This window comes from Cucurbita pepo, chromosome LG08 (genome assembly GCF_002806865.2).
Source record: "Cucurbita pepo subsp. pepo cultivar mu-cu-16 chromosome LG08, ASM280686v2, whole genome shotgun sequence".
NCBI lineage: Eukaryota > Viridiplantae > Streptophyta > Magnoliopsida > Cucurbitales > Cucurbitaceae > Cucurbita > Cucurbita pepo.
Window position 1 is genome coordinate 3,313,367 of NC_036645.1, and position 23,277 is coordinate 3,336,643.

The following is a 23,277-nucleotide window of genomic DNA, read 5'->3' on the forward strand; positions in this document are numbered from 1 at the left end:
AGAATGTTCATATTTTCTAGAGAGAGAAAGAGAGATTGAATAAAAAAATACCAAAAAAAAAAAAAAAACCATATAAACCCAACTCTGTTTCTCTCTCCGCCATCCTCAGCGGCGGTTCCGCACGTTAACCGACGCGCCGCCCTCTCTCTCTCCTCTTCTTGAACGCCCATAGTCGTCACCTTCCCCCTTAAAAAGTCCAAATCCGCGAACCCTCTTTGTTCAAGCTTCTTTTTCCTTAAAATCTTTCTTATTTTCTAGAGAGAGAAAAAGGGCTCTGTTTTCGTTGAGGTTCTTCTCTGTTTCTTGAACTCTTCAATGGCGACGAACCATTTCTCCTTCAAAGCCGGTAGGCTAAATCTTTATACCATCACTTTAGTTACGATTCTCTGCGCCGCCTTTTACCTCGTCGGCGTTTGGCAACATTCCGTCGGAAAATCCATCGTTTTTTCTAACGGAAATTACGCCTGTACCACCGTCGCCGCCACCCAGAATTCCACCGCCGACTTCACCGTCGACCTTGATTTCACCGCCCATCACACCGCCTCCGATCTCAAAGTCGTTACAAAAGCGCGTAATATTCAACTCCCACCGTGCGAGGGGAAGTATAGCGAATACACCCCCTGCGAGGATCGGGAAAGGTCGCTGAAATTCAACAGGGATCGGTTGATTTACCGAGAACGTCACTGCCCAGTCGCCGGCGAGATTCTTAAATGCCGGATTCCGGCGCCGGCAAACTACAAGGTTCCGTTCCGTTGGCCGGAGAGCCGGGATTTCGCATGGTTTTCGAATGTTCCGCACAAGGAATTAACGGTGGAGAAGAAGAAACAGAATTGGGTTCGGTACGAGAAAGACCGGTTCAGATTCCCAGGCGGCGGCACCATGTTCCCTCACGGCGCCGACGCCTACATCGACGATATCGGAAAACTGATCAATCTCGCCGACGGGTCTATCAGAACCGCCGTGGACACCGGCTGTGGGGTACGTAACGATTTTTGAACTAATTTTTTTGAACCGGCCGGTCGAACTCAAATTCATCGAATTAATATTTATTAGGAAAATATTCAGAAATTGATTTATTTCCATAGGAGATTTTTTTCATGTGATTTATGGAAAATTCCAAATTTAAATAACTTGTTTTTATTGGTGGGACGACTGCCAAAAAATGAAATTCAGTTAGGGACTTTTTATTAAATTAAAGAAAGTAAGAAAAATAGCAAATTGCACCATAATTCTATTATTATTGCTGTTTTTTACTGCATTTTTGGCTTCTTCACTCCTCTAACAATAATATTGATTAGTTGAGGGGTCAAATTATAAATTTATTTAATTTGTATTTTGAAAGAAAAAAGAAAAAAAATAATAAATTAGTGATATAAATCATTATTATTGTTTAAAAAAGGCTGAAAATTAGAGATATAAATGGAAGAATTCTGGATTTATTTGTGCATTGGTAGACATGGATGCATGCGATTATATCAAGTGGATTTTAATTTTAGCTGATTTAAATAGTGTGATTTTTTTTTTTTAATTTACATTTGAAAGAAAAAAATGGCAAAAAATATGAACGTGCACTGAAATTTAAATAAAAAAGGAAATTTCCAAACAAGGAATAGAATCTGTCATCATTAAATTGCAATTTAGTCCCTCAACTATTGTTTTATGTCAAAAAGATCCTTCCCCTCTCAATTTATTTTATGTTTAATAAGTTATTAGCATATAAAAAAAATTAAACCTAAATTTGATGGTTTAAGCATCTACTAATCATAAATTAGGAGTTAATGTGGATTTGTATTGTGTTTTTGGTCAGGTGGCGAGTTGGGGAGGATACTTGTTGTCAAGGGACATATTGGCAATGTCATTTGCACCTAGAGACACTCATGAAGCACAAGTTCAATTTGCGCTCGAGCGTGGAATCCCCGCTCTAATTGGAGTTCTCGCTTCGATCAGACTCCCCTATCCTTCTCGAGCTTTCGACATGGCACATTGTTCTCGTTGCCTCATTCCCTGGGCTCAATCTGGTATTTTCTACTTCTGTTTTCGTTCCTACTTTGAACTTGATTTTTCGTTCGTTCGTTCATTCGTTCATCTTCTGTGTTGAGTAGAAGGGATGTATTTGATCGAGGTTGATAGAATTCTAAGGCCTGGTGGATACTGGATTCTCTCTGGACCACCTATAAACTGGGAAAGCCACTGGAAAGGTTGGAACAGAACGACCGGGGATCTCCAAGACGAGCAGTCGAAGATCGAGGTTGTGGCCAAAAGCCTATGCTGGAAAAAATTGAAGCAGAAGGGTGACATTGCCATTTGGCAGAAACCAACCAACCATATTCACTGTAAAAGGAATCGCAAGGCCTTGAACGTCCCCGACTTCTGCAAGGGAGGGCAGGACCCCGACACCGCATGGTTCGTAAACACTGTTTGCTTTGATTCTTTTTCTAGAGGTATTCAAAAAGATGCTCAAGCCCTTGCTTTGTTTCTAAGTGCAGGTACACTAAGATGGAGCCTTGTTTGACCCCACTTCCTGAAGTGTCCGACATAAAGGAAACTGCTGGCGGGCAGCTGCTCAACTGGCCGAAGAGACTCACTTCTGTTCCACCAAGAATAAGCAACGGGAGTTTTAAGGAAATCACAGCACAAAACTTTACTGAAAATACAGAGCTATGGAGAAAGAGAGTAGCACATTACAAGGCCTTGGACAACCAGCTTGCTGAGCCAGGGAGGTACCGCAATTTGCTCGACATGAACTCGTTCTTGGGTGGCTTCGCAGCTGCCCTTATCGACGATCCGCTCTGGGTTATGAACGTTGTCCCAGTTGAAGCAGATTTTAACACCCTTGGAGTCATATACGAACGGGGACTTATAGGAACATATCAAAATTGGTATGTATTCAGTATTACTGCATTCTTTCATAGTTTAGTCTATATATTCTCACTTTGCATTAATTGTTCGTAGGTGCGAGGCAATGTCAACATATCCTCGAACATATGACTTCATTCATGGCGATTCAATCTTCAGTATGTACAAGAGCAGGTAAATTAGACCATGCAGCTTTTACGAGATTCTATCATGAAATTGAATTTCGAGCTCAAAACTAACTCGAGAGAGAATTATACCTGGGTTGCAGATGTGAAATAGAGGATATTCTGCTGGAAATGGACCGAATTCTGCGACCACAAGGCAGCGTGATCCTCAGAGACGATGTCGATGTGTTGGTAGAGGTCAAGAGCATTGCAGAGGGTATGCAATGGAATTGCAGAATCGCAGATCATGAGAAAGGACCCCATCAGAGAGAGAAGATACTAGTGGCAACCAAGCAGTATTGGACTGCACCTGCACCTGAAGAAGATAATCAAGAAAAGAAAACATCTTCTGAGAGTTAGCAGAGTCCCGATGTATCGATTCGAATCCGTTCCGTCTTTCCTTTTTCCTTTCTAATCTTTGGGGTCAATAACAGTTCTTATAAATTCTTCTTTTTTTTTTNTTTTTTTTTTTTTTTTTTTTTTTTTTTTTTTTTTTTTTTTTTTTTTTTTTTTTTTTTGTTTCAATACCCATTTTCTTGTGAAAGGGGCGCTTCCAGAGGTTTGATCATATTGCCTGATATAACTGCTGCTGAAAATGGCAATGAAATCGTTAGTGTTGATATACTCTTGTACAAACAGAAGTGCGGTATAAGATTTCAAACCCATGAAAGATGCATTAATAAACAGTCTGTAATATGCTTACAAACAAATTCTATATCATATTCTCATGCAACCTTGAAGTCAACGTTTTCCCACGAACTCGACATCGACAGACTGTCGAGAACAGCTTCGATGTTTCGTATAGTACAAATGGAACATTGCAAGACTCAAACGTTGAAATTCCTTTGTGATAATGATAAAACATGGACGTTGACCAAACAACTTTTGTCAGGATTCAAATCTGACACAGAATATAATTAATGAAGTCAACGAAGTTAAACAGACATAATCAATCAATCAATCAATCATCTAATAAGAAACATAGATTAAGATCATTCAAACAGCCTCTTGGTTAGCTTTTTCAAAGAATTCTTGTTTCTTTTAGCCACCGACAGACCTATTCATATACATAAACTAAATTGAGCTTGAGAACCTGTCTGCATGACCACCCATTGGTTCAGTTGGGTTCAAAAGTGGTAGGTGGAAAATGCTATATTATATTATCTCCACATACAAGGCTTCGTGCTTGCCAGTGAGGCCGAGATCTCTCAACATCATTGAACCATCTTCAACTCCAAAGGCGCACCTGGGATATGGCCTTACCTGTTCATCAAGAATTATAGATGTGACACTTAATGTGATCGTGAACGTGTTCATTGAAAGCGAAAATGTAATCAACAAACAGTAAAGGTACAACGTCATGGTCGTGGTTGAAATTTGAAACCTAAAACAATTAGAAACTTTGCAGTCAAGGTTTCAAATACAAAATGACAGACCAACAGCAAAATCCAAGCGCTTACTGCAGTATTATGGCTACCAAGTTAGCAGCTGTTCTAGGAGTCAAGGGCAGGAGATAAGTGACTTGCTTACCACTTTATATGTGCCAGGCTGCATAGCCAATTTGTCAGCAATGAAGTTGAAAAGAAGCTTCAAAAACAAGAAAGCCGAAGTCAGTTGAGGATGACAAAAAAGGCTAAATATAAGTTATGTTAAAATGTCAAAACATAAGGGAGTGAATTGAAAAATGCCATAATCAAAATTCTAGCAATCCTACTGAGCATCCATGAAATTTTACTTGAAGCCTGTCTGAATTAAGAAAGCGGCGCTGATGGCAACGTCCATCTGGCATTCGAAGAAGAAGGGTTACTGAATCTTTATTATCTATTTCTGGTTCCGGAGGAAATGGTGCTTCTTGCACAGCTAAATTTCTTCCAGTGTCCTGTTACACGTAAGATAGAGAAGATTTAATGTTAATACTTGCCTATCTTCAAACAGAGAGAGAAGTTTGATTTGATCAATTATTACAATACATTGAAAAAGGTTTAAATCATCTTGATCTCTGAACACAATACAGAAGGACGATATTCGGTATAAGAACAGTTAGTACAGAATTTGATGCAGTAGAATTAGTGATTAATTAGATATTTTGATAAATTCCTTGGTTAATTAGGTTTAGGATTAGTGTATTTGGTTAATTAGGATTATGATTTGTTTGTTTCCCAATGCTCTATAAATAGAGAATTGTCTTCTTGTATTCAATAACCTTTTGATTCATATTAAGAATTCAATTGATTCTGGGAGAGATCTAAGTGTAACAGCCCAAGCTTATTGCTAGCAGATTGTCCTCTTTGAGCTTACCCTTTCGAGCTTCCGCTCAAGATTTTAAAGCGCATCTGCTAGGGAGAGGTTTCCACACCTTTATAAGCAATGCTTCGTTCCCCTCTCCAACCGATGTGGGATCTCACAATCCACCCCCCTTAGGGCCCAGCATCCTTGCTAGCCCACCGTCCTGTATCTGGCTATGATACCATTTGTAACAACTCAAGCCCATCGTTAGCAGATATTGTCCTCTTTGGGCTTTCTCTTCCGGGCTTCCCCTCAAGATTTTAAAGCCTTCTACTAGTGAGAGGTTTCCACATCCTTTGAAATGTTTCATTCTCCTCTCCAACCGATGTGCGATCTCACAGTAAGGTTTGATCCAGCATGAAGTTCAGTGAAGGAGCATGAAAATTGTAAAAAAACATAGTCCAAAAATAGACTGCATAAAAACTAGCAACATTTTAGAATCCATAGTTATTTATAAGATCGACAGCGAAGTATATATAGCCTAAATTATTAGCTAAAACCATGGTATACAGGACAAACCTTTTGTTGCTGTTGTGATTGCTCTGTTGATGAAGATGGTATTGAGAAACATGGTACAGATTGCAGATCAGTGCCCTTACTTGTGCCTTGAATTTTATCATTTTGCAAATGAGATGCTGGCACAGAGTTCTCTGAGAAGTCTTCAGAAACTCCCCCAAAAATGGCAGATTCAAGCAAAACTGCTTCACTTAACTCCTTCGAATTGATGCCACCCCACTTCAAGCTCAGGGAAACAAAATACATGATTTAAGTTTCCATAAATATCAAACAAATGTTAGTTTTGCCTCATCAAGCATGCCAAAAATGGAGGTCCTAACATATTCTCACAATATATAAAACACAGTCCCTCTTCTGGTTACTAATGCCAAAAATGTTTGTGCATTAGTGAGCGTGTCATTCACATATGTATATGGGAACAAGTCAAGGATCTACATGGACCATAGTACCTCATTAGGATAGAAAGGATCTTGATCATGCTGGTGATGAGTAGTAGTCCCTCCCTTGCTCTCCTAGCAATTTTGATGAAAAATTATTTTTTGTGTGAAATGAAATGCAGATCTAAGTCAGTGAGTAGCATAAAAAGAAAAAAGAACACAAATGACAAATAGTGACCAATACCTTTGGTCCACTGTTGCTGGGTTCACCCCTTCCTATGCTTGAAGCTTCATCTTTATTCTCTGGCATCAGCTCGCGGACTGCTTTCTCTTGCTCGGCTATCTGAAATCAATTCAACCTTTAAGGGATGGACAAACAGCATACTACCAATTTTCTTTCTAAGAAATGGCGGATAAATACCCTCAACGACAATGAAACTGCATGAGCAAGATCATCATCCTCTCGCTGAAGTTGTCTTTGTAAGAGCTCAGCATCAGAATCCTGCAATTCAATCATGGAGAGAAAACATTAGTAAAAGTAATATATAACAAACGATCAAGAACTAGAATAAATGTCTAGCAATGGCTGTAAGCTACTGATCAAATGCTTCAACCTGTTTTGAAGCCTCAATAGCAGCTCTAAGCATTTCATCCTCAGTGTCTCTCTCTGTTTTCTGATTACTGAATGATGAACTGTGATTTTCACCTTCAAAGGTACCCCTCCATGCTTGATGAGATGGTTGCGCCAGAAGGGAATTGAACCCTGAAGGAACTGACCCCATGCCTCCTGGTTGTGAATGTGTACTAGAAGATGGAGGGCCAAATGATGGGTATCTACGCATCTGGTCAAAAATATGTCTTCTATAATTGGGATCAAGAAGGCTTGATGGACTGAAACTTCTGGCAGCATTAAGAAGTGGCGAAAGCCCATATTGTCCACCTTGACTCCCACCATTTGCATTTGTGTAGTTTTGCTCTGGGATGGTGGGAGCAACATATCGACTGAGCAAGAAGGAACAGAACAAAGAAAAGATGAGAAATAAGTAGTGTATGCACCCAAACAGATGAAGCCAGCATATTGCAAGATAAAAATAAGGAGTAGCAATGTAAAACTACGTACTTGAAACTGTACCCTTCACTGAAATGAGCATTGACAGCTGCATTGATATCACCTCTATATTCCTGCCTATGACCGTAATGTTAGATTTACTAGAACGCTAACGCTGATAAAAACAAATTTCAGGTGGAAAGGCTTTGTAACATTTTCTGAGCTCATATTCAAGTTAAAGTGCATGCTTTATAGGTCTAGTCGATACTATAGTACATGACCACCACCAAAATTGCACATACAAATGGGGGAACTAAAGAATCAAATAATCGATAGGTTATTCCTACTGATTACGTGAAGAAGGGAAAATTTATTGACGCAAATCCGTGTGATCATGATGAAGACACCCAAATAGAGATGGGTGATCCCAATAATAAATCAAGAAGGTATCCCAAAATGTGTCGAAGTAAAGCAAAAAAGGAAGTAAGTTTGCGGTAGACCAAGATTGACATCAGAAATGAACAAATATTAAGCTGTCACCACTTCTACCTAAGAGCTCTCTATTTTGTTGTCTGTTGTTAAGTATGACAAAGAGATCAAGCGTTTAAAATGAAAATCATTGTAAAGAAATTGGAAGAAAATCAGCAAAATTTTCAAAAACTAGATGTTACCAATCAGACATAAGAACTCTAGTCACGCGCAACTACATAATGGACGAAAATAGAGCAATTTTTTATTTCAAGAGTTAGTAAGAAGCCACCATAGGAAATTTTTATTCCAGCCATTGTCACAGGATCAAACGAAACAACGGTAGTGAACCGAATAAACTAAATCGAGCATTAACCTTCAAATTTCACCACATTACTCCCAGATTCTCAACTAAAAGCGATCAATCACCATACACGGCAAGAACTAAAACCAAATCACCAATTAATAACAATAACCATAACAGATTCATTATAAGATGAAATGTGGATCAATCACGACAAATACAGCAAATCAAACACCCGAAGATCATGATAACATAAAAAAAGTACGAGATCGGACAATAAAAAGAGAAGGCAAGAAAAAAGAAAAAAGAAAAAAGAAAAAAGCAAAACGGAAAGTGGACCTCGAGCTTGCGCAGGGCGAGAGACTCGGAAGCACCGGTGATTCTCATGAAGGTTTCGACGGCTTCTTGATCCGGCCAGGCCATTGCTTCGTGAAGTCCCGTGAATTTGCAGAGAGAGAGAGAGAGAGAGAGAGAAGGGGTTTCGGTGGAGTTCGGCGTTCAGGCGGTGTGGAAGCGACGAAAATGCAGACGGTATTTATAGGCACGAACTCCGATAATGCCCGCCATTTTGGTTTTGATTTTCTTTGTTTGGATAAAGGTTACAGTTTCAGGCTTTCTGCCATTGGCCTCAGAGAAGACTAAGTTTTTTTCTCTTTTCTATTTTTATTTATTATGTAAATAAAAATTAAAAAAAAATAAAAAAAATCATTTTATTACATTTCAATATATATATATTTATTTATTTTTATTAAAATACTCGCGAAGAGAAGTTTATAACTCATTCAAAATTAACATCGTGTTACATATGTATATAAAATATTAATTTTTTATTAACAAATTTTTAAATAAAAAGAATAAATATTTCACGTTCAACCTTATACAAAATCATTATAGAATATAGTCTCGTCCACTTGTCTTTGATTTAAATTAAATTATTTTATAATAATTATAAAATGAGTCCTACGAAAATGTTATTATAATTTTATATAAATAATTTATTTTAAAAAAATATTATTATGTTATTTAATTATAGATAATTAATTGTGGTAAAAAAAATTAATAAATAAAGAATTTATTTATTTAATAGTTTTTTTAAATTAATTAAATAAACTATTATTGATTTATTGTAATAAAGTAATTAATTATAATAATGTAATTTAAGATCCATTGAATTTATTTAAAATAAAATAAATTAGGAGGGGAATTTTTCAAAAATTTATATAAATAATTATAAATAATATGCTTTTAATTTTAGATTTTTTAAAATTTATTTAGATTATTTTAAAATGGGATTGGTTCTAATTGTTTGGAATTATGTATTAAATTTTTGTTTGTAATAAAACTAAAATATTAGTTTATGAATTTATTTTTATTTTTATGTATAAATATTTAATTAAAATTTACTATCAATTAAAAATAAAATATTAGCTTTACTATGAAACGACGGCGTTTTACCACACGTGAGACTCCCCGCATCGCACGTGGCATCCGATCTCCCCGTCTTTCCCAAGTCCGAGCGCTGCAATTCACTATTACATAAGCGAGAAACTCACAAACAAAGCCAACAAATACACTTCCTGAACTGTGTGTACGGATACTTTCTTCCATCTCCGTAAACCCTAATTCTCCACTTCCAAATCCCATTTCTCCTCTGAATTATCTCGATTTCGATCTCCCCATCGCTATGCAAGGCGAGGACGAGCCCTCCGGTAGCGCAACAATGGTCGAAGACGAGATCTACGACAACGGCACAAGCCCCGATGACGAAAAGCGCAATAGACCCATTATTACTGGTGAGCAGCTCGACATTGAAGCCTATGCCAGTCTCTACTCTGGTCGCACGAAGATCACTCGTTTAATCTTCATCGCCGACCACTGCGATGCCGAGACTAACCAGACGATGCAACTCGAGGCGCTTCGGATGGCTTACGACGAGATTAAGAAGGGCGAAAACGCTCTTTTGTTCCGGGAAGTCGTGCCGAAGATCGATCGGAGGTTGGGGCCTAATTATGGAATGGATGCCACTTGGTGTGAGATGGTCGAGAGGAGGGCTGAGCAGAGGAAGGAGAAGCTCGAGAATGAACTCAACGCATATAGGGTACATTACGTTTAATTTAGACTCCTTCAACTTTTTTAGGGTAGTTTTGTTGCGATTCTCATGTTTTCCGGGTTTCTACCTTTCAATTTTCTGCCATGGATTTCCTTATATCTTCATTGTTCGTGTTACGGTTCTTGAGCGTCGGTTGTGGTGTCAATGGAAAGGGTTTATAACAGAAATTTCACGGCAGTGCTCGAATTTCAACTTAGCTCCTTATAAGTGGAACCATTTCGTCTGAAATTGGCTTGTTGTGTTATTAGCTACTTCTTTAGGAATTTGTGGTTTCCATATTTGACATACGATCGTTGTTACTTTTTGCAGACGAATTTGATAAAGGAAAGTATAAGGATGGGATATAATGATTTTGGAGATTTTTATTATGCTCACGGTGCACTTGGTGATGCCTTTAAAAGCTATGTTCGTACACGTGATTATTGTACGACATCAAAGCATATCATTCATATGTGCATGAGCGCAATTCTTGTCAGCATAGAGATGGGCCAATTTACACATGTCACGAGTTATGTCAGCAAAGCAGAACAGACACCAGAGGCCCTAGATGCAATTACTAGCGCAAAGCTTCGCTGTGCTGCAGGATTGGCTCACTTGGAAGCAAAGAAGTACAAACTTGCTGCTCGCAAGGTTTGTTTTCTGGTGCATATTAGGATCCTGTAGTTCAGTTCGGTTTGTACTGAATTGTTTTGAATCTCTTTCTCTTCGAAGTTCCACTACATAGAATGCATACTATTCTGTTTTTGCCAATTGAATTGGATATTCTTATAGAAGTTTTGTTTGTGTATGTAGGGCTAGAATATAGAACAGCACGATCGTCATAGCCTTTCTTTATTGTATGGCATCATATGTAATCTATATTTTGCATTTGAGTTCTGTTAAATGTCTGTGTTAATGTTGATTGTGGCGTTGGGAAGCTTTTTCTTTCATCTTGATTCTGTTATTCTTTAATACATTTGCAGTTTTTGGAGACGGGTCCTGAATTAGGAAGTCATTACAACGAAGTGATTGCACCTCAGGATGTTGCAACATATGGTGGTCTTTGTGCACTTGCAACGTTTGACCGCTCGGAGCTAAAGGCACATATTCTTTGTTTCTTTTTCCTGCTAATCATGCTCCCTATGGAGTATAAGACAAGTGACTTGCTTATTTTTCTGACTAATTGTTTTAATTTGGCAGTCCAAAGTTATAGACAATGTCAACTTTCGAAATTTCTTAGAGCTGGTTCCTGTAGTTCGAGAGCTGATCAATGATTTCTACTCAAGGTATGTGGAGTTATCATCCATTGTAAGAAGCAGTTGTCACCAATCTTTTTTTAAGGCGTTTACTATCTCTAGCCTTTGTTTCATGAATCCATCTTTCCATTAGTACAAATTTAAAATTCGATCGGACATGGTTTTTAAGCATACACATAAATTAAGGACGATAAGAGAATGTCTTTTTCAATCATTGAAGTCTTCCAACTACCTAACATATTAATTCAGACATGAAGCTTTCTTGTTAACAAAATTTTATTGATTTTAAGTGCCCAAGTCTTGAATACCTCAGATGTTTTATCAATTGGTCATAGAGATTAATTTGCATGCTCTGATGTTCCTCTATGAACTAGTAGTTTGTACCGGAATTGATCTATTTTTTCATGATGAAATCATTCCATTTTTCTTGCAGCCATTATGCATCATGCCTGGACTACCTTGGGAATCTTAAACCCAACTTATTGCTTGACATTCATTTACATGACCATGTTGAGACGCTCTACGATCAAATACGCCACAAGGCTCTCATCCAATACACTCTCCCATTTGTATCTGTTGATCTCCACATGATGGCTAATGCTTTTAAAACAAGTGTTACTGGTCTTGAGAAAGAGCTGGAGACACTAATCACCAATAATCAAATCCAGGTTTCTTTTCAACCATCCTTCATTTGTTTGTTGTTTCGATTTATATAATATTGTTATTACATGAAATGCTTCATGATGGTTGGATGGATTTATAATCTGTGAAAAAAATTATTACGAGGCATTGGAGCTATTCCACTGGTTGCTGTGTACTCATAACTCATAATGCATAACTAGGATTAAGCGTTATCTTTGGCTATCTGAAGTTCTCTTGATAGTGTCTTGTCTTCCTCCCTTCCCCCACCCCAACCAAACTTGTGCAACTGATTATTGGTTAACTGGGATCAAATCAACTTTTAGATGCATCTTTGAACCTATTAGCGACGAACGTTGTTAGGATTAATTGGATTCAGTTTAGTATTCAAGTGATCTCTACATAACTTTTAGTTGTTGTAGGTCTACTTAGATGCTACATAGCTTTATAATTCATAGGATTCGAGCTTATATGCATTTCTGTGGAGTTTTATTTCGTTGAAGTGCTGAAATTAATAACAGAGCTTAGCTACAAATGTGACCAAAAATTGCCCAAATCAACAAAGGGCCAGCCAACAAAATGTTTAAAATCTAGTCACAACAATATCTAAGGCTATCGATCATTCACTAGCTAAGCATAAGGATGAAAAACAATGCATTATTTATTTATTTCTTTACCAGGTGTTGTAAGAAGTTCTTAAAATCCGATCCCCACTCCTTTGCCTTTTGTCACTTAGCATGCAAGCGACAAGGGGGGTTATTTGTAACAGCCCAAGTCCACCGTTAGTAGATATTGTCCGCTTTGGCCCATTCCATATCACCATTAACCTCATGGTTTTTAAAACGCGTCTACTAGGAAGAGGTTTCCACACCCTTATAAGGAATGTTTCGTTCCCCTCTTCAATCGATATGGGATCTCACATTATTACAAGGCCCCTCGCCCCTAAAAATTAGCTTTGTTGAACTCCTTGACGCCATTTCCCTACCCCCAACCCCTTTGGCTTCCATTAAGAAAGGTTGAGAATTTAGTTCTTACGCGATGCAACACCCCCATCCACTTCAATCAGGTACTCCCAAAACAGCAATCAACTATCTCTTGTGCCTTCCCTGGTCTCTTTTATTTGGCCTTCCTCCCCACCACAACCTCATTTCAAACAGTTCTAGATTTCGAGGGGGAGTTTTTGATTTCTTTGTGTAATAAACTTGGTTTTATTTTTTAAACTATTATTCTTTTGTCATGAACACCTATTTATTTCGTCATCCCCTCAGTTTTCGTGTTTGTTTATGGATATCCAAACCGATGCTAGCATCATTCACTGTTTCACTAATCATGCTTGCAGGCCAGAATTGACTCACACAATAAAATTCTTTATGCTCGACATGCGGATCAGAGGAACGCAACCTTCCAAAGGGTTCTACAGACAGGGAGCGAGTTCGATCGTGAAGTTCGATCGATGCTATTGAGAGCAAATCTTATCAAACACGACTATAACCAACGAGGAGGTTCCAGGAAAATCTGATATATTTTTTTTAATCTGGGCTGCTGGTAGGACCATGTTTTTCTTCTTCATTGGCTTTCATTGTCAGCCATTAGAGAGGTTGCATAGAGTGAAGAATGAGATTAAAATTGGAAGTTCCATGAGAGAGGTGGTGGATTGTTAGAACACATACATACTGCTTGCTGGCTGCTGGTTTTGTGAATACTGATTTTTCTCAGTTGCAGTTATTGATTCTTCCAGTTTTTCCTTACAGATTCCAGGGAAACATCTTCAACTTTTGGCTGTAAGTTGAATATTCCAAGTAATGCTAGTCTCTGTCCTTTGTTTTTTTCATTCCTTTCTTTGCTTCAATAACAGAATTTTTCTTCTTCGAACCTCGAACTTCTTAATCGAGACATAAGCCACTTTCTCACATCTGAAATTCTTCGTTTATTTTTGTGGGGGTCGGGTCGGGTCGGGATAGAGATTTCCCACTATTTTTCTCATCTTTTATATATATATATATAATTTCAAATAATTTTATTTTTGTGGGGGTCGGGATAGAGATTTCTCACTATTTTTCTCATCTTTTATCTATATATATATATAGCAACTTTTTCTTTTATCTGCATATATAGGTTACATGAATATAAAAGTATTCAAAAATAAAAAATTTCAATAATATAAATTAGAAAAAAATTAAAGAATTTAATTTTAGATGAAAATCAATATTTTATTTCAAAAAAATCCTAAAATATTTTAAAGCTTTATTAATATCTTAAATTTATAAAAAAAAAAAAAAAAAAAAAAAAAGTTTGAAAATGCATTTACGAATAAAAAATTGGTACCCTTAAAACTTTTTTTTTTTGTTTTTTAATAATTATTGTCATTAGAAAAAGTTATCTACATCAATAATCACCTCCTAATTCTCCTCTTAATAAATATCATTGTTAAAAACAATAGGAACTCCTTCCCATTTCTAAACATTGTTCCTTTGTTCCTTTTTAATTCGTGATGGCGTTATGAGTAGAAATTTTTTATGTTTATATTTGAAAACGCTCGTCTTATTTTTAGTAGAAGTTTTTTATGTTAAGCATTATGAGTAGAAATTTTTTATGTTTATATTTGAAAACGCTCGTCTTATTTTTAGTAGAAGTTTTTTATGTTAAGCATTATGAGTAGAAATTTTTTATGTTTATATTTGAAAACGCTCATCTTATTTTTAGTAGAAGTTTTTTATGTTTATATTTGAAAACGCTCCTCTTATTTTTATTTAAAATCTTTGAATTTATAAGAGAGAACGAGAGAAGATGAGAGGACTTCGTATCTTTATTTAAAATCTTTTAATTTATCGAGAGAATAAAATGAGAGAATTTTTAGAGATTGCCTAAAAAAAAAAAAAAAGTCTTATTCACATTTTTCACGATCATTGTGGCTTGGTCGAACTCCCGAGGTTTACTTTTTAGCCAACTAAATACAACTTGTGCAAAATCCAAATTTGTTCGACCACACATATCATTCGTGCGTGTTTAATCGTATGCGACACAACAACATCGCATCTCAGTTTTCAACAACACGACTCATGCATCATATAGTCATCCTATGTCTCGGGATACATCGATCATCTACACTTACTTAGACACATCCAATGGAGATTGACCCATGTGTCTCCCGTGTCCGTGCTAAACCATTTACGGCATACGTTTCATTAATCTAGATTTTTTTTTGGAACGTGGTTGTAACTCTTCTAATAATGAATGTATATTTATATTAATTTAAAAGTTTTAAGTATATTTTAAAAATTTTGAAAAAAAAATTCAAGAATATTAATAAAAAAAAATAAAATTTAGAGACATTATTTAACTCTAATGAAAGTCGGTTAAATATATTCAGGTGAAGGTGAGACCCTTGTCTGTCTCTGGATCATCGAAGCTCCGAGGGAGTGAGATTCGACTGTGGATTCCCACTTCAAACCGAACATTCAATCTCCCTTTGAAATTTACTTTCAATTTCATTCAATCTCATCTCTGATTCCATCGGAGCATCATTTTTCATGTTTCTCTGCTTCAATTCATGCTAAATATTCCATCTCCAGTACCGGTTGGAGTTAGATTTGCAGTACCGACAAAACCGCGTTGTTCGTCAGATGTTTGATTGATCAGATCCAGATTTCAGGAACGATGGGTCACGTTAACTTGCCGGTTTCCAAGAGAAATACGCGGCAATGGCGACTTCTTGATATTGTTTCCGCGGCGTTTTTTGGTTTGGTTGTGTTGTTCTTTCTTCTCGTTTTCACTCGTCTCGGTGACTCGCTTGCTGCCTCTGGCCGACAGACTTTGCTGCTTTCTAATGCTGATCCACGGCAGCGTCAGCGAATTATGGAGTTGGTTGAGGCTGGGCAAAAGCAGGCTATTGAAGCTTGCCCTGCCGCCGCTGTGGATCACATGCCTTGCGAGGATCCGAGGCGGAATAGCCAATTGAGCAGGGAGATGAATTATTATAGGGAGCGACATTGCCCGCTTCCTGATGAGACGCCGCTCTGCTTAATTCCACCGCCCGATGGGTATAAGATACCTGTCCAATGGCCGGAGAGCTTGCACAAGGTATCGAGGTTTTTCTAATTATTGGCGATGTTCAAAAAATTATAACGTCTTTAGTTTTATGATTCTTGCTTCATGAAGATTTGGGACATCTGTTTCTAAAACTAGAGGTGTACACTGAGATCCGAAAATAAATTGCAGTTTACAATGTGTAATCTATCCCTATAGAGCGTGTGAATGACTTAAGTAGGCCAGCAATGAACTAGCAAGCTGCATATGAACTATGGAGAGGTTGATAGTGGAGGTAACCGGATGAACATTTATGAATTAGTAGATTTAAATTAGCACAATTTATGACACTAAGGGTGATATGTTGAGACCAGCGATTCCCTACCCGATTGATTGGATACCACACATTGTTTTTCACGGTTGTATCTGTTGTGGCGTGTCCTTAGTATACAGCAGCAGGGGGATCTGAATCATCTTTTGGGTAGCTGCAAGTTTGTTCATTCCCTTTCGAGTTGGTGCGTAATAGGGAGAGTTGCTCTTTAATCGAGGAGCTTTTATTCTCCTTTTCAGGATAAGGGGAGATTCTAATATGTGTTTGTTGTTTTTCTATTACGTGGCGAGTGTGGCTCGAGAGGAATAGTAGGACTTTTAAGGGGGAGAGATCTTCGAAGAAGGTAGTGAAATCTAATGCGTCCTTATGAGCATTTGTTAATCATATGTTTTGTAATTATTAGCTTGATTTTATTCTTTTCGATTGGAGTCTTTTTTTTGTAGCCATGGACTCCTTCTGTAGGCCTGTTTTTGTATGCTCTTGTACATTTTTCATTTCTCTAAATGAAAGGTTGAGTAAGAAAACACATTTTTTACTTGGAAGTAGAAATCACTCTTTTGCGCAGAAGATGGCCATGGGGACTGTGGGTGAGGAAGGATTGATATTCATTTGATAGTTCCTGGGCTTAGGAGTCAGCGATACTTAAATGGTATTTAAAGTATGTGCTTGCCATGAGTTGTCAACTGTTTTAAGTATGTGTATTTATATTTGGGGTATGAAGTCGGGTGGGGGACGTGGTGGAATAAGGAAAAACATTGATAGACATCTGTACTTTGCATCCTGTTGTAGGCTATCCATTCTCCTTTAGTATTTGGAACTTGCCTTTGATTTTTACTATGTAAGGGAGAGTTCAAGGTTAATAAAACCTTCAGCGTTGAGGAACGTGCATTAGGGCGTATGTTTGCCTCATTCAAGCCATGGACTGGGACCAAAGAAAGTCTACTGCTGTTTTTTTTCTAATTCTTTGTCCCACAAATGTAGATTTTGATAATGATTTTCTCACTTTCTATTAAGATCTGTAAGTATAAAGTTTCAGGAAGAAAGAACAAGAAAATTAAGAAATGAATTAATTTAGTATTAAAAGATATAGCTTTTGTCTGGTTTCAGGGGATTTTTGTTATACTCGTAGTTGAGATGAAAATCATATTGATGCTTTCAGTGAAGAAAAAAACTTCAGTTAAATTTTCTGATGGACCCTGCTGAAGCTGTAATATCCGAATATTGGTTATTGTTTTTTCTTTTTAAACCATTAGCCTATTTCTCTCTGTTCGACTTTAATCCCATGCATATATTAAATGGCACCTTGGTTAGTATCAAATGTCAAAATACAAATTTGTTTATTTTAATGTTATCTTGGTCAGTTATCATTCCGCTTAAAGATTAATTGGTGCGGAATCTAGTCTTAAGTTCACGTCAATGCTTAAGATCAATCTCTAAGTGCCATTTATTTACATTCATTGTGCAGATATGGCACAGCAACATGCCTCACAATAAGATTGCAGACAGGAAAGGACATCAAGGATGGATGAAACAGGAAGGCCCGCATTTCATTTTTCCAGGTGGCGGTACCATGTTTCCAGACGGTGCGGTGCAATATATTGAGAAACTTGGACAATACATTCCTATAAAGGGTGGTACTCTAAGGACTGCACTTGATATGGGCTGTGGGGTAAGACAAATCCTTTTTTCCTTACTGCTCCATGTCGAAATTTTGTTCACAGTTTTAAATTTTAATAAAGAGATCATGAATTTGATGTTCTTTGCAGGTTGCTAGTTTCGGGGGGTATCTGCTTACTGAGGACATTCTTACTGTGTCTTTTGCTCCAAGAGATTCCCATAAATCCCAGATTCAATTTGCCTTGGAAAGAGGGGTTCCAGCATTCGTTGCCATGCTTGGAACTCGGAAACTCCCTTTTCCAGCATTCTCATTTGATTTGGTGCATTGTTCACGTTGTTTAATTCCGTTTACTGCTTACAGTAAGTTCTAATAACCTTAATCTGTAACCAAAGCGTGATTTTATGAGCTTATAGGAGATGTTTATATCCTCTTTTTAGAATTATCACCAAAAAGTTATATTATATGACTCAGAGTCTGATGCATGGCCAATAAAAAAGTAATAAGATTCTTTTGTTTTCATCTTATAAATGATTTAGATAATGAGAAATTGGAGCTCCCTTAGAATGTTATAGTTTGGACTTAAATTACCATAAACTTCAGTTACTTATAGACTAAAACATTTGGCTTTTAAACATGAAGTGAATTCCATGCAATTTGTCTTCACTCCTCTCTTTCCAACAATATATACAATGTGTTGATTTCTTTTAATCATATAATTATCTGTTTTTTGCAGATGCTACATATTTCGTCGAAGTTGATCGTGTACTTCGCCCAGGGGGGTATTTGGTCATATCTGGACCACCTGTACAATGGCCCAAACAAGACAAAGAATGGGCAGATCTTCAGAGTGTTGCAAGAGCATTATGTTACGAGTTAATTGCCGTAGATGGTAATACCGTCATCTGGAAAAAGCCTACTGGAGATTCGTGTCTTCCTAATCAAAATGAATTTGGACTTGAATTGTGCAGTGAGTCTGATGATCCAAATCGTGCATGGTAATTACTGTTGAAAGCCCATTTTAACTAGACTTATTGGCGTATGGAAAATTCTCATTAATCCATAAATTAGTTCTTTGTCACGACTTTGTATTATTGTAGGTATGTGAAATTAAATAGATGCGTGAGTAGAACGTCTTCTGCCAAGGAAGCGATCTCTGTTGGCACAATTCCAAAATGGCCGGATAGGCTAGCAAAAGCTCCTTCAAGAGCTGAAGTTGTGAAAAAAGGTCTCGACGTGTTCAATGCTGACACTCGGCGATGGGAAAGGAGGGTTTCTTATTACAAAAAGTCTTTAAATCTGAAGCTGGGCACCCCAGCAGTACGCAATGTGATGGATATGAATGCATTTTTTGGAGGCTTTGCTGCAGCCATAAGATCTGACCCTGTTTGGGTGATGAACGTTGTTCCTTCTCACAAGCCAGCCACTTTGGCTGCTTTATATGACCGAGGCTTAATTGGAGTCTACCATGACTGGTGAGTTTCGAATTGCTTACTTTAATTCTTCCTAGAGAATGTTTTCGAAACAGATTAGTGATCTTCCCTGGGATTTTAGCTGAAATTCTCTTCTTTGAAGTTTAAACCATTATCGTTCAATTTTTCTTTTTTGATAGCCACTTCAGAAGTATATATTTATTTTCTTCGTTTCGAGTTTCGAGAGGCCGGTGATGTGGGTACCCTCACAACTAGAATGTTTCGAATGCATTGTTTATTGATGAACCAATATTTGATGGTTTCAGGTGTGAGCCTTTCTCTACGTACCCACGTTCTTATGATTTTATCCACGTATCTGGAATCGAATCACTCGTTAGATATCCAGGTTTCGACAAGAGCAGGTTTGCATTGTTATTTTCACCCATTCTCAGTTATTTCATTCTGCTGCCTTGTTATTCCCTTGTTTTCGAATGGCATGGCATAAAACCAAATGTAGTTTTTATGTAAAGAATAATATTGAGATATTTCGAGGTTGATTTTAACTGAACGAGTTTAACGACTCGAAACAAAATGATGGTAGTTTAGTAAACTTCAAATTTAAAACTTAATAAATTGGCCGATCACTTACGACGATAAAGAAGTGTTAGTAAAATTGTATCGTTGTTCCGAAAAATAGTCGTTCCCCCCTGAAAGCTTATCATCTAGTACAGTCTTTTCATTTGTATAACGTCCAGATGAAATTGTAAACTTTTGTATACCTTGTTAAATAACTTATCTTGATCTAATGGTGTAACCTTGTTGATCCCAAAAATAGGCTCTTTTTCATGTATTGTTGCTGTCCATATTATCCTAGCTTTATAATCAAACCAAGTAAAATGAACTTTTTGGCTCCCTGTAGGTGTAACCTTGTTGATCTAATGGTGGAAATGGACCGAATCTTACGTCCTGAAGGAACAGTAGTGATTCGAGACCATCCTGAAGTTATTGAAAGGGTAAACCGCATAGCTCGAGCGATAAGATGGACTGCCACAATACACGAAAAAGAGCCGGGATCACAAGGAAGAGAAAGAATCCTCGTTGCAACCAAAAGCTTTTGGAAGCTACATTGAAAGGATGATGGGGCTGTTTATCCTCGTGATCCAGGTACTATTCCTTTTTTGATCCCTATTTTAAGTCAATATAGTAGTGAAAGATTAGAAGGTGAAGAAAGCAAAAACAAATGGAAAGAAGCTGCACAGTAGGTGGCAAATATTCTTTGTTCTAGTTCTCAAAATTTCAAAAGATTAGCTGATTTGTGTGTTTCATTTTCAACTTCCTGCATTAGCTAAATGTTTCCTTTTGCAGTAACTTTATTTATAGGGCATTTGGTAGCTTAAAGTCATGCCTACTTTTATGGTGGAAATGGAGGTAATCCAAATAACTGATTCACATGTATGTTTACGAAAATGCCCCGTAAAATATTTGTATTGGGAGACGTAAATTTGATTCGTGAACTTTTCTTTCATTTTGGGCTTTATATGTTTGTTTTATTTTAGTTCTGTGATCTTGTATTCAACTTGAGTATAGATCAAGTAATTAAAGCATAGACCATCGCGCACGTAAGAAGTTAAAGATTTTGATCCCCCACTCCTAGATATTCTTGAACTATATATATATATATATGGACAGACACGTGTGTGTGTTTTTTTTTAAACGGAGTTGAGAACTATCGATGTTTAAGATGGTAAGTGGTGTTTTGTTCACTTATGTTTAAATTGGCTATTTGTTATGGATGATGACAAAAATTAGGATATAAATTTGATTGGTGAACTTTTCTTTCATTTTGATCTTTATATGTTCGTTTTATTTTAGTTCTGTAATCTTGCATACAACTTGAATATAGATCAAGTAATTAAAGCATATACCATCGCACGCAGGATGTTAGAGATTTTGATCCCCACTCTGAGATATTGATGAACTATTATATATATCCCCGTGTGTGTGTGTTTTTTTTAATTAAACGGAGTCGAGAACTATCGATGTTTAAGATGGTAGGTGGTGTTTTGTTCACTTATGTTTAAATTGGCTATTTGTTATGGATGATGACAAAAATTAGGATATAATTTAATCTATGAGTGTACTACGTGGGATTGTTATGCCTTTTTTAGTAGCTAAAAAATGATCGTTTTTATTGGTGGTTTGTAATCGACTTTTGCTCCCTTGTTCTATTTCATTTATTGTCATTGGCATTAATTTTATTTAGAATTAAAAATTAATTGTCACCGTTGTACTCTACAACTGTGTTCCATTGTGATCTTGACACGTTCATGACAAGCTTTAAGAGGGATTCAAATTCCATTCACATTTTTCATCTGACTTTGTGGCTTGTCGAACCTTTGGTGAGACTTGTCTTCGCCAATCAAATACAACTTGTGCAAAGTTCAAATTTGTTTGGTAATACACGTTGTTTGTGGTGCATGTTCAATCGTGTGCAACACAACTTCGCATTTCATTGTCAAACAACACGATCTATGCATCGGGACACATCAGGCATCTTACCTTACTTGGACACATTTGTTGGGAATTGACACACGTGTTGGTTATCTCATCAGACTATCTCGAACATCCATCCATCTCGAAAGTCCTGATGAATCTTTAATATATTCGGATAAATCTATTTCATAAAGTGTGGAATCTTTTATGGCTCAACACACAGATTCTAAGCGAATTTTTGCCAAAAAAAAAAAATATATATATATATATATTAAAATATTTATTTTATTTGGACATGAGGTTTTATTTAAATATATTTAATTAATTAAAATTTCATTCAAAATTTAAATATATTTTTTTAGTACATATCAAATATAATTTTCACTTGTATATTAAATATTAATTAATTTACAATTTTANTATATATATATATATATGGACAGACACGTGTGTGTGTTTTTTTTTAAACGGAGTTGAGAACTATCGATGTTTAAGATGGTAANATATATATATATATATATATATATATATATATATTAATTTAATGTAACTAATATATTAGTTAATAATTTGAATCTTTCAAATTAAATATATTTTTCTTTATATTTAATATATTTAATAATAATAAATATTAATTTTATAGGAATATATAGATTATAAATTCGATACAAAATTAATTAATTAAACTATTTAAAGTAGGGAAAATGACGTTAGAAATAGTGATTTGTACTCTACAACGTTTAAAATTTATGTTGCCTTCTATTTCAACCAACGAAAACGAACGAAACTCAGCTGAAGAAATCGAATCGATACGATTGGGTCAAGCCGAACTCAAGGGCAAAAAAGTAAATAGACTCAAAATATTTAAAAAAAAAAAAAAAAGTTTATAATGTGGTTGGGAAGCCTAACATTCAATGCTTTGCTCTTAGACAGCCCCCACCCTCTTATTTAATGTCCCTACACTTTTCTTTTAATATATATATATATATATATACCTTAATTTGAATATATAAAAATATATTTATATTTATATATGAAAAATAGTGGGGACGAAGAACGTAATTCTCATCTCCGTCCTCATTTAGCTAACGAAAAAAATATCTACTTGCTTATTTCCATTAGTTGCTCGAACTCGAATTAAATAGACATCTCTAACCAAATGTTAATTAAGTTCATATATAATTTTTTAGATTTCTTTCTTTCCACTTATAAACCGACATTTGTTTTATGTCTCCGTCCAATCAAGTATTGTCCATATGTGTAGTCCATTTATTCGAACTCAATCATATAATCTATTATTATTATTATTATTAAATCATATTAATATGTCACGTAGCCTTTTAAAAAAATTAAAGGGTATTTTTGGAGTTAAAAAAAAAATTACGGGTGTTATTGAA

The 23,277-nt window shown here is 36.3% G+C and overlaps 4 protein-coding genes across 5 annotated transcripts; 3 read left to right on the top strand and 1 right to left on the bottom strand.

The window, feature by feature from the left end:
* The first annotated feature begins 43 nt into the window (after positions 1-43).
* Positions 44-3,627, top strand: LOC111800349 (probable methyltransferase PMT15). Its single transcript, XM_023683996.1, has 6 exons — positions 44-978; positions 1,808-2,018; positions 2,103-2,403; positions 2,487-2,879; positions 2,953-3,030; positions 3,125-3,627. Exons 1-6 carry the CDS (start codon positions 316-318, stop codon positions 3,378-3,380), a joined length of 1,902 nt encoding a protein of 633 aa, XP_023539764.1. The 5' UTR covers positions 44-315; the 3' UTR covers positions 3,381-3,627.
* A 211-nt stretch (positions 3,628-3,838) lies between these two features.
* On the bottom strand, positions 3,839-8,634 carry LOC111800350 (plant UBX domain-containing protein 9). 2 transcript variants are annotated; one of them, XM_023683998.1, is made up of 10 exons: positions 8,359-8,634; positions 7,320-7,381; positions 6,814-7,201; positions 6,621-6,701; positions 6,444-6,542; positions 6,272-6,334; positions 5,826-6,041; positions 4,756-4,899; positions 4,551-4,607; positions 3,839-4,283 (listed from the first exon to the last, which is right to left on the bottom strand). In XM_023683998.1, exons 1-10 carry the CDS (start codon positions 8,440-8,442, stop codon positions 4,176-4,178), a joined length of 1,302 nt encoding a protein of 433 aa, XP_023539766.1. In that variant the 5' UTR covers positions 8,443-8,634; the 3' UTR covers positions 3,839-4,175. The 2 variants fall into 2 exon arrangements, with proteins under 2 accessions (XP_023539766.1, XP_023539765.1); XM_023683997.1 differs by having other exon boundaries at positions 5,826-6,050.
* Positions 8,635-9,703: 1,069 nt separating this feature from the next.
* Positions 9,704-13,869, top strand: LOC111800351 (COP9 signalosome complex subunit 1-like). The gene is made up of 6 exons (XM_023683999.1): positions 9,704-10,117; positions 10,439-10,759; positions 11,092-11,208; positions 11,309-11,394; positions 11,798-12,032; positions 13,343-13,869. The coding sequence occupies exons 1-6, from the start codon at positions 9,704-9,706 to the stop codon at positions 13,520-13,522; spliced, it is 1,353 nt and encodes a 450-aa protein (XP_023539767.1). The 3' UTR covers positions 13,523-13,869.
* A 1,504-nt stretch (positions 13,870-15,373) lies between these two features.
* On the top strand, positions 15,374-21,075 carry LOC111799901 (probable methyltransferase PMT13). Its single transcript, XM_023683408.1, has 8 exons — positions 15,374-16,083; positions 17,826-18,029; positions 18,127-18,337; positions 18,712-18,973; positions 19,076-19,450; positions 19,714-19,809; positions 20,307-20,551; positions 20,753-21,075. The coding sequence occupies exons 1-7, from the start codon at positions 15,661-15,663 to the stop codon at positions 20,515-20,517; spliced, it is 1,782 nt and encodes a 593-aa protein (XP_023539176.1). The 5' UTR covers positions 15,374-15,660; the 3' UTR covers positions 20,518-20,551; positions 20,753-21,075.
* The last annotated feature ends 2,202 nt before the right edge of the window (positions 21,076-23,277 follow it).

Coding starts and splice junctions, on each gene's coding strand:
- LOC111800349 (XM_023683996.1), top strand. CDS start 316: ATGGCGACGAACCATTTCTCCTTCAAAGCCGGTAGGCTAAATCTTTAT. Junction 2,404..2,486: donor CAGGACCCCGACACCGCATG/GTTCGTAAACAC, acceptor TTCTAAGTGCAG/GTACACTAAGATGGAGCCTT. Junction 3,031..3,124: donor TTCAGTATGTACAAGAGCAG/GTAAATTAGACC, acceptor CCTGGGTTGCAG/ATGTGAAATAGAGGATATTC.
- LOC111800350 (XM_023683997.1), bottom strand. CDS start 8,442: ATGGCCTGGCCGGATCAAGAAGCCGTCGAAACCTTCATGAGAATCACC. Junction 7,202..7,319: donor AGTGAAGGGTACAGTTTCAA/GTACGTAGTTTT, acceptor CTTCTTGCTCAG/TCGATATGTTGCTCCCACCA. Junction 6,543..6,620: donor CAGTTTCATTGTCGTTGAGG/GTATTTATCCGC, acceptor AATTGATTTCAG/ATAGCCGAGCAAGAGAAAGC.
- LOC111800351 (XM_023683999.1), top strand. CDS start 9,704: ATGCAAGGCGAGGACGAGCCCTCCGGTAGCGCAACAATGGTCGAAGAC. Junction 11,209..11,308: donor TTGACCGCTCGGAGCTAAAG/GCACATATTCTT, acceptor TTAATTTGGCAG/TCCAAAGTTATAGACAATGT. Junction 12,033..13,342: donor TCACCAATAATCAAATCCAG/GTTTCTTTTCAA, acceptor TCATGCTTGCAG/GCCAGAATTGACTCACACAA.
- LOC111799901 (XM_023683408.1), top strand. CDS start 15,661: ATGGGTCACGTTAACTTGCCGGTTTCCAAGAGAAATACGCGGCAATGG. Junction 18,338..18,711: donor AATTCCGTTTACTGCTTACA/GTAAGTTCTAAT, acceptor TGTTTTTTGCAG/ATGCTACATATTTCGTCGAA. Junction 18,974..19,075: donor GATGATCCAAATCGTGCATG/GTAATTACTGTT, acceptor GTATTATTGTAG/GTATGTGAAATTAAATAGAT.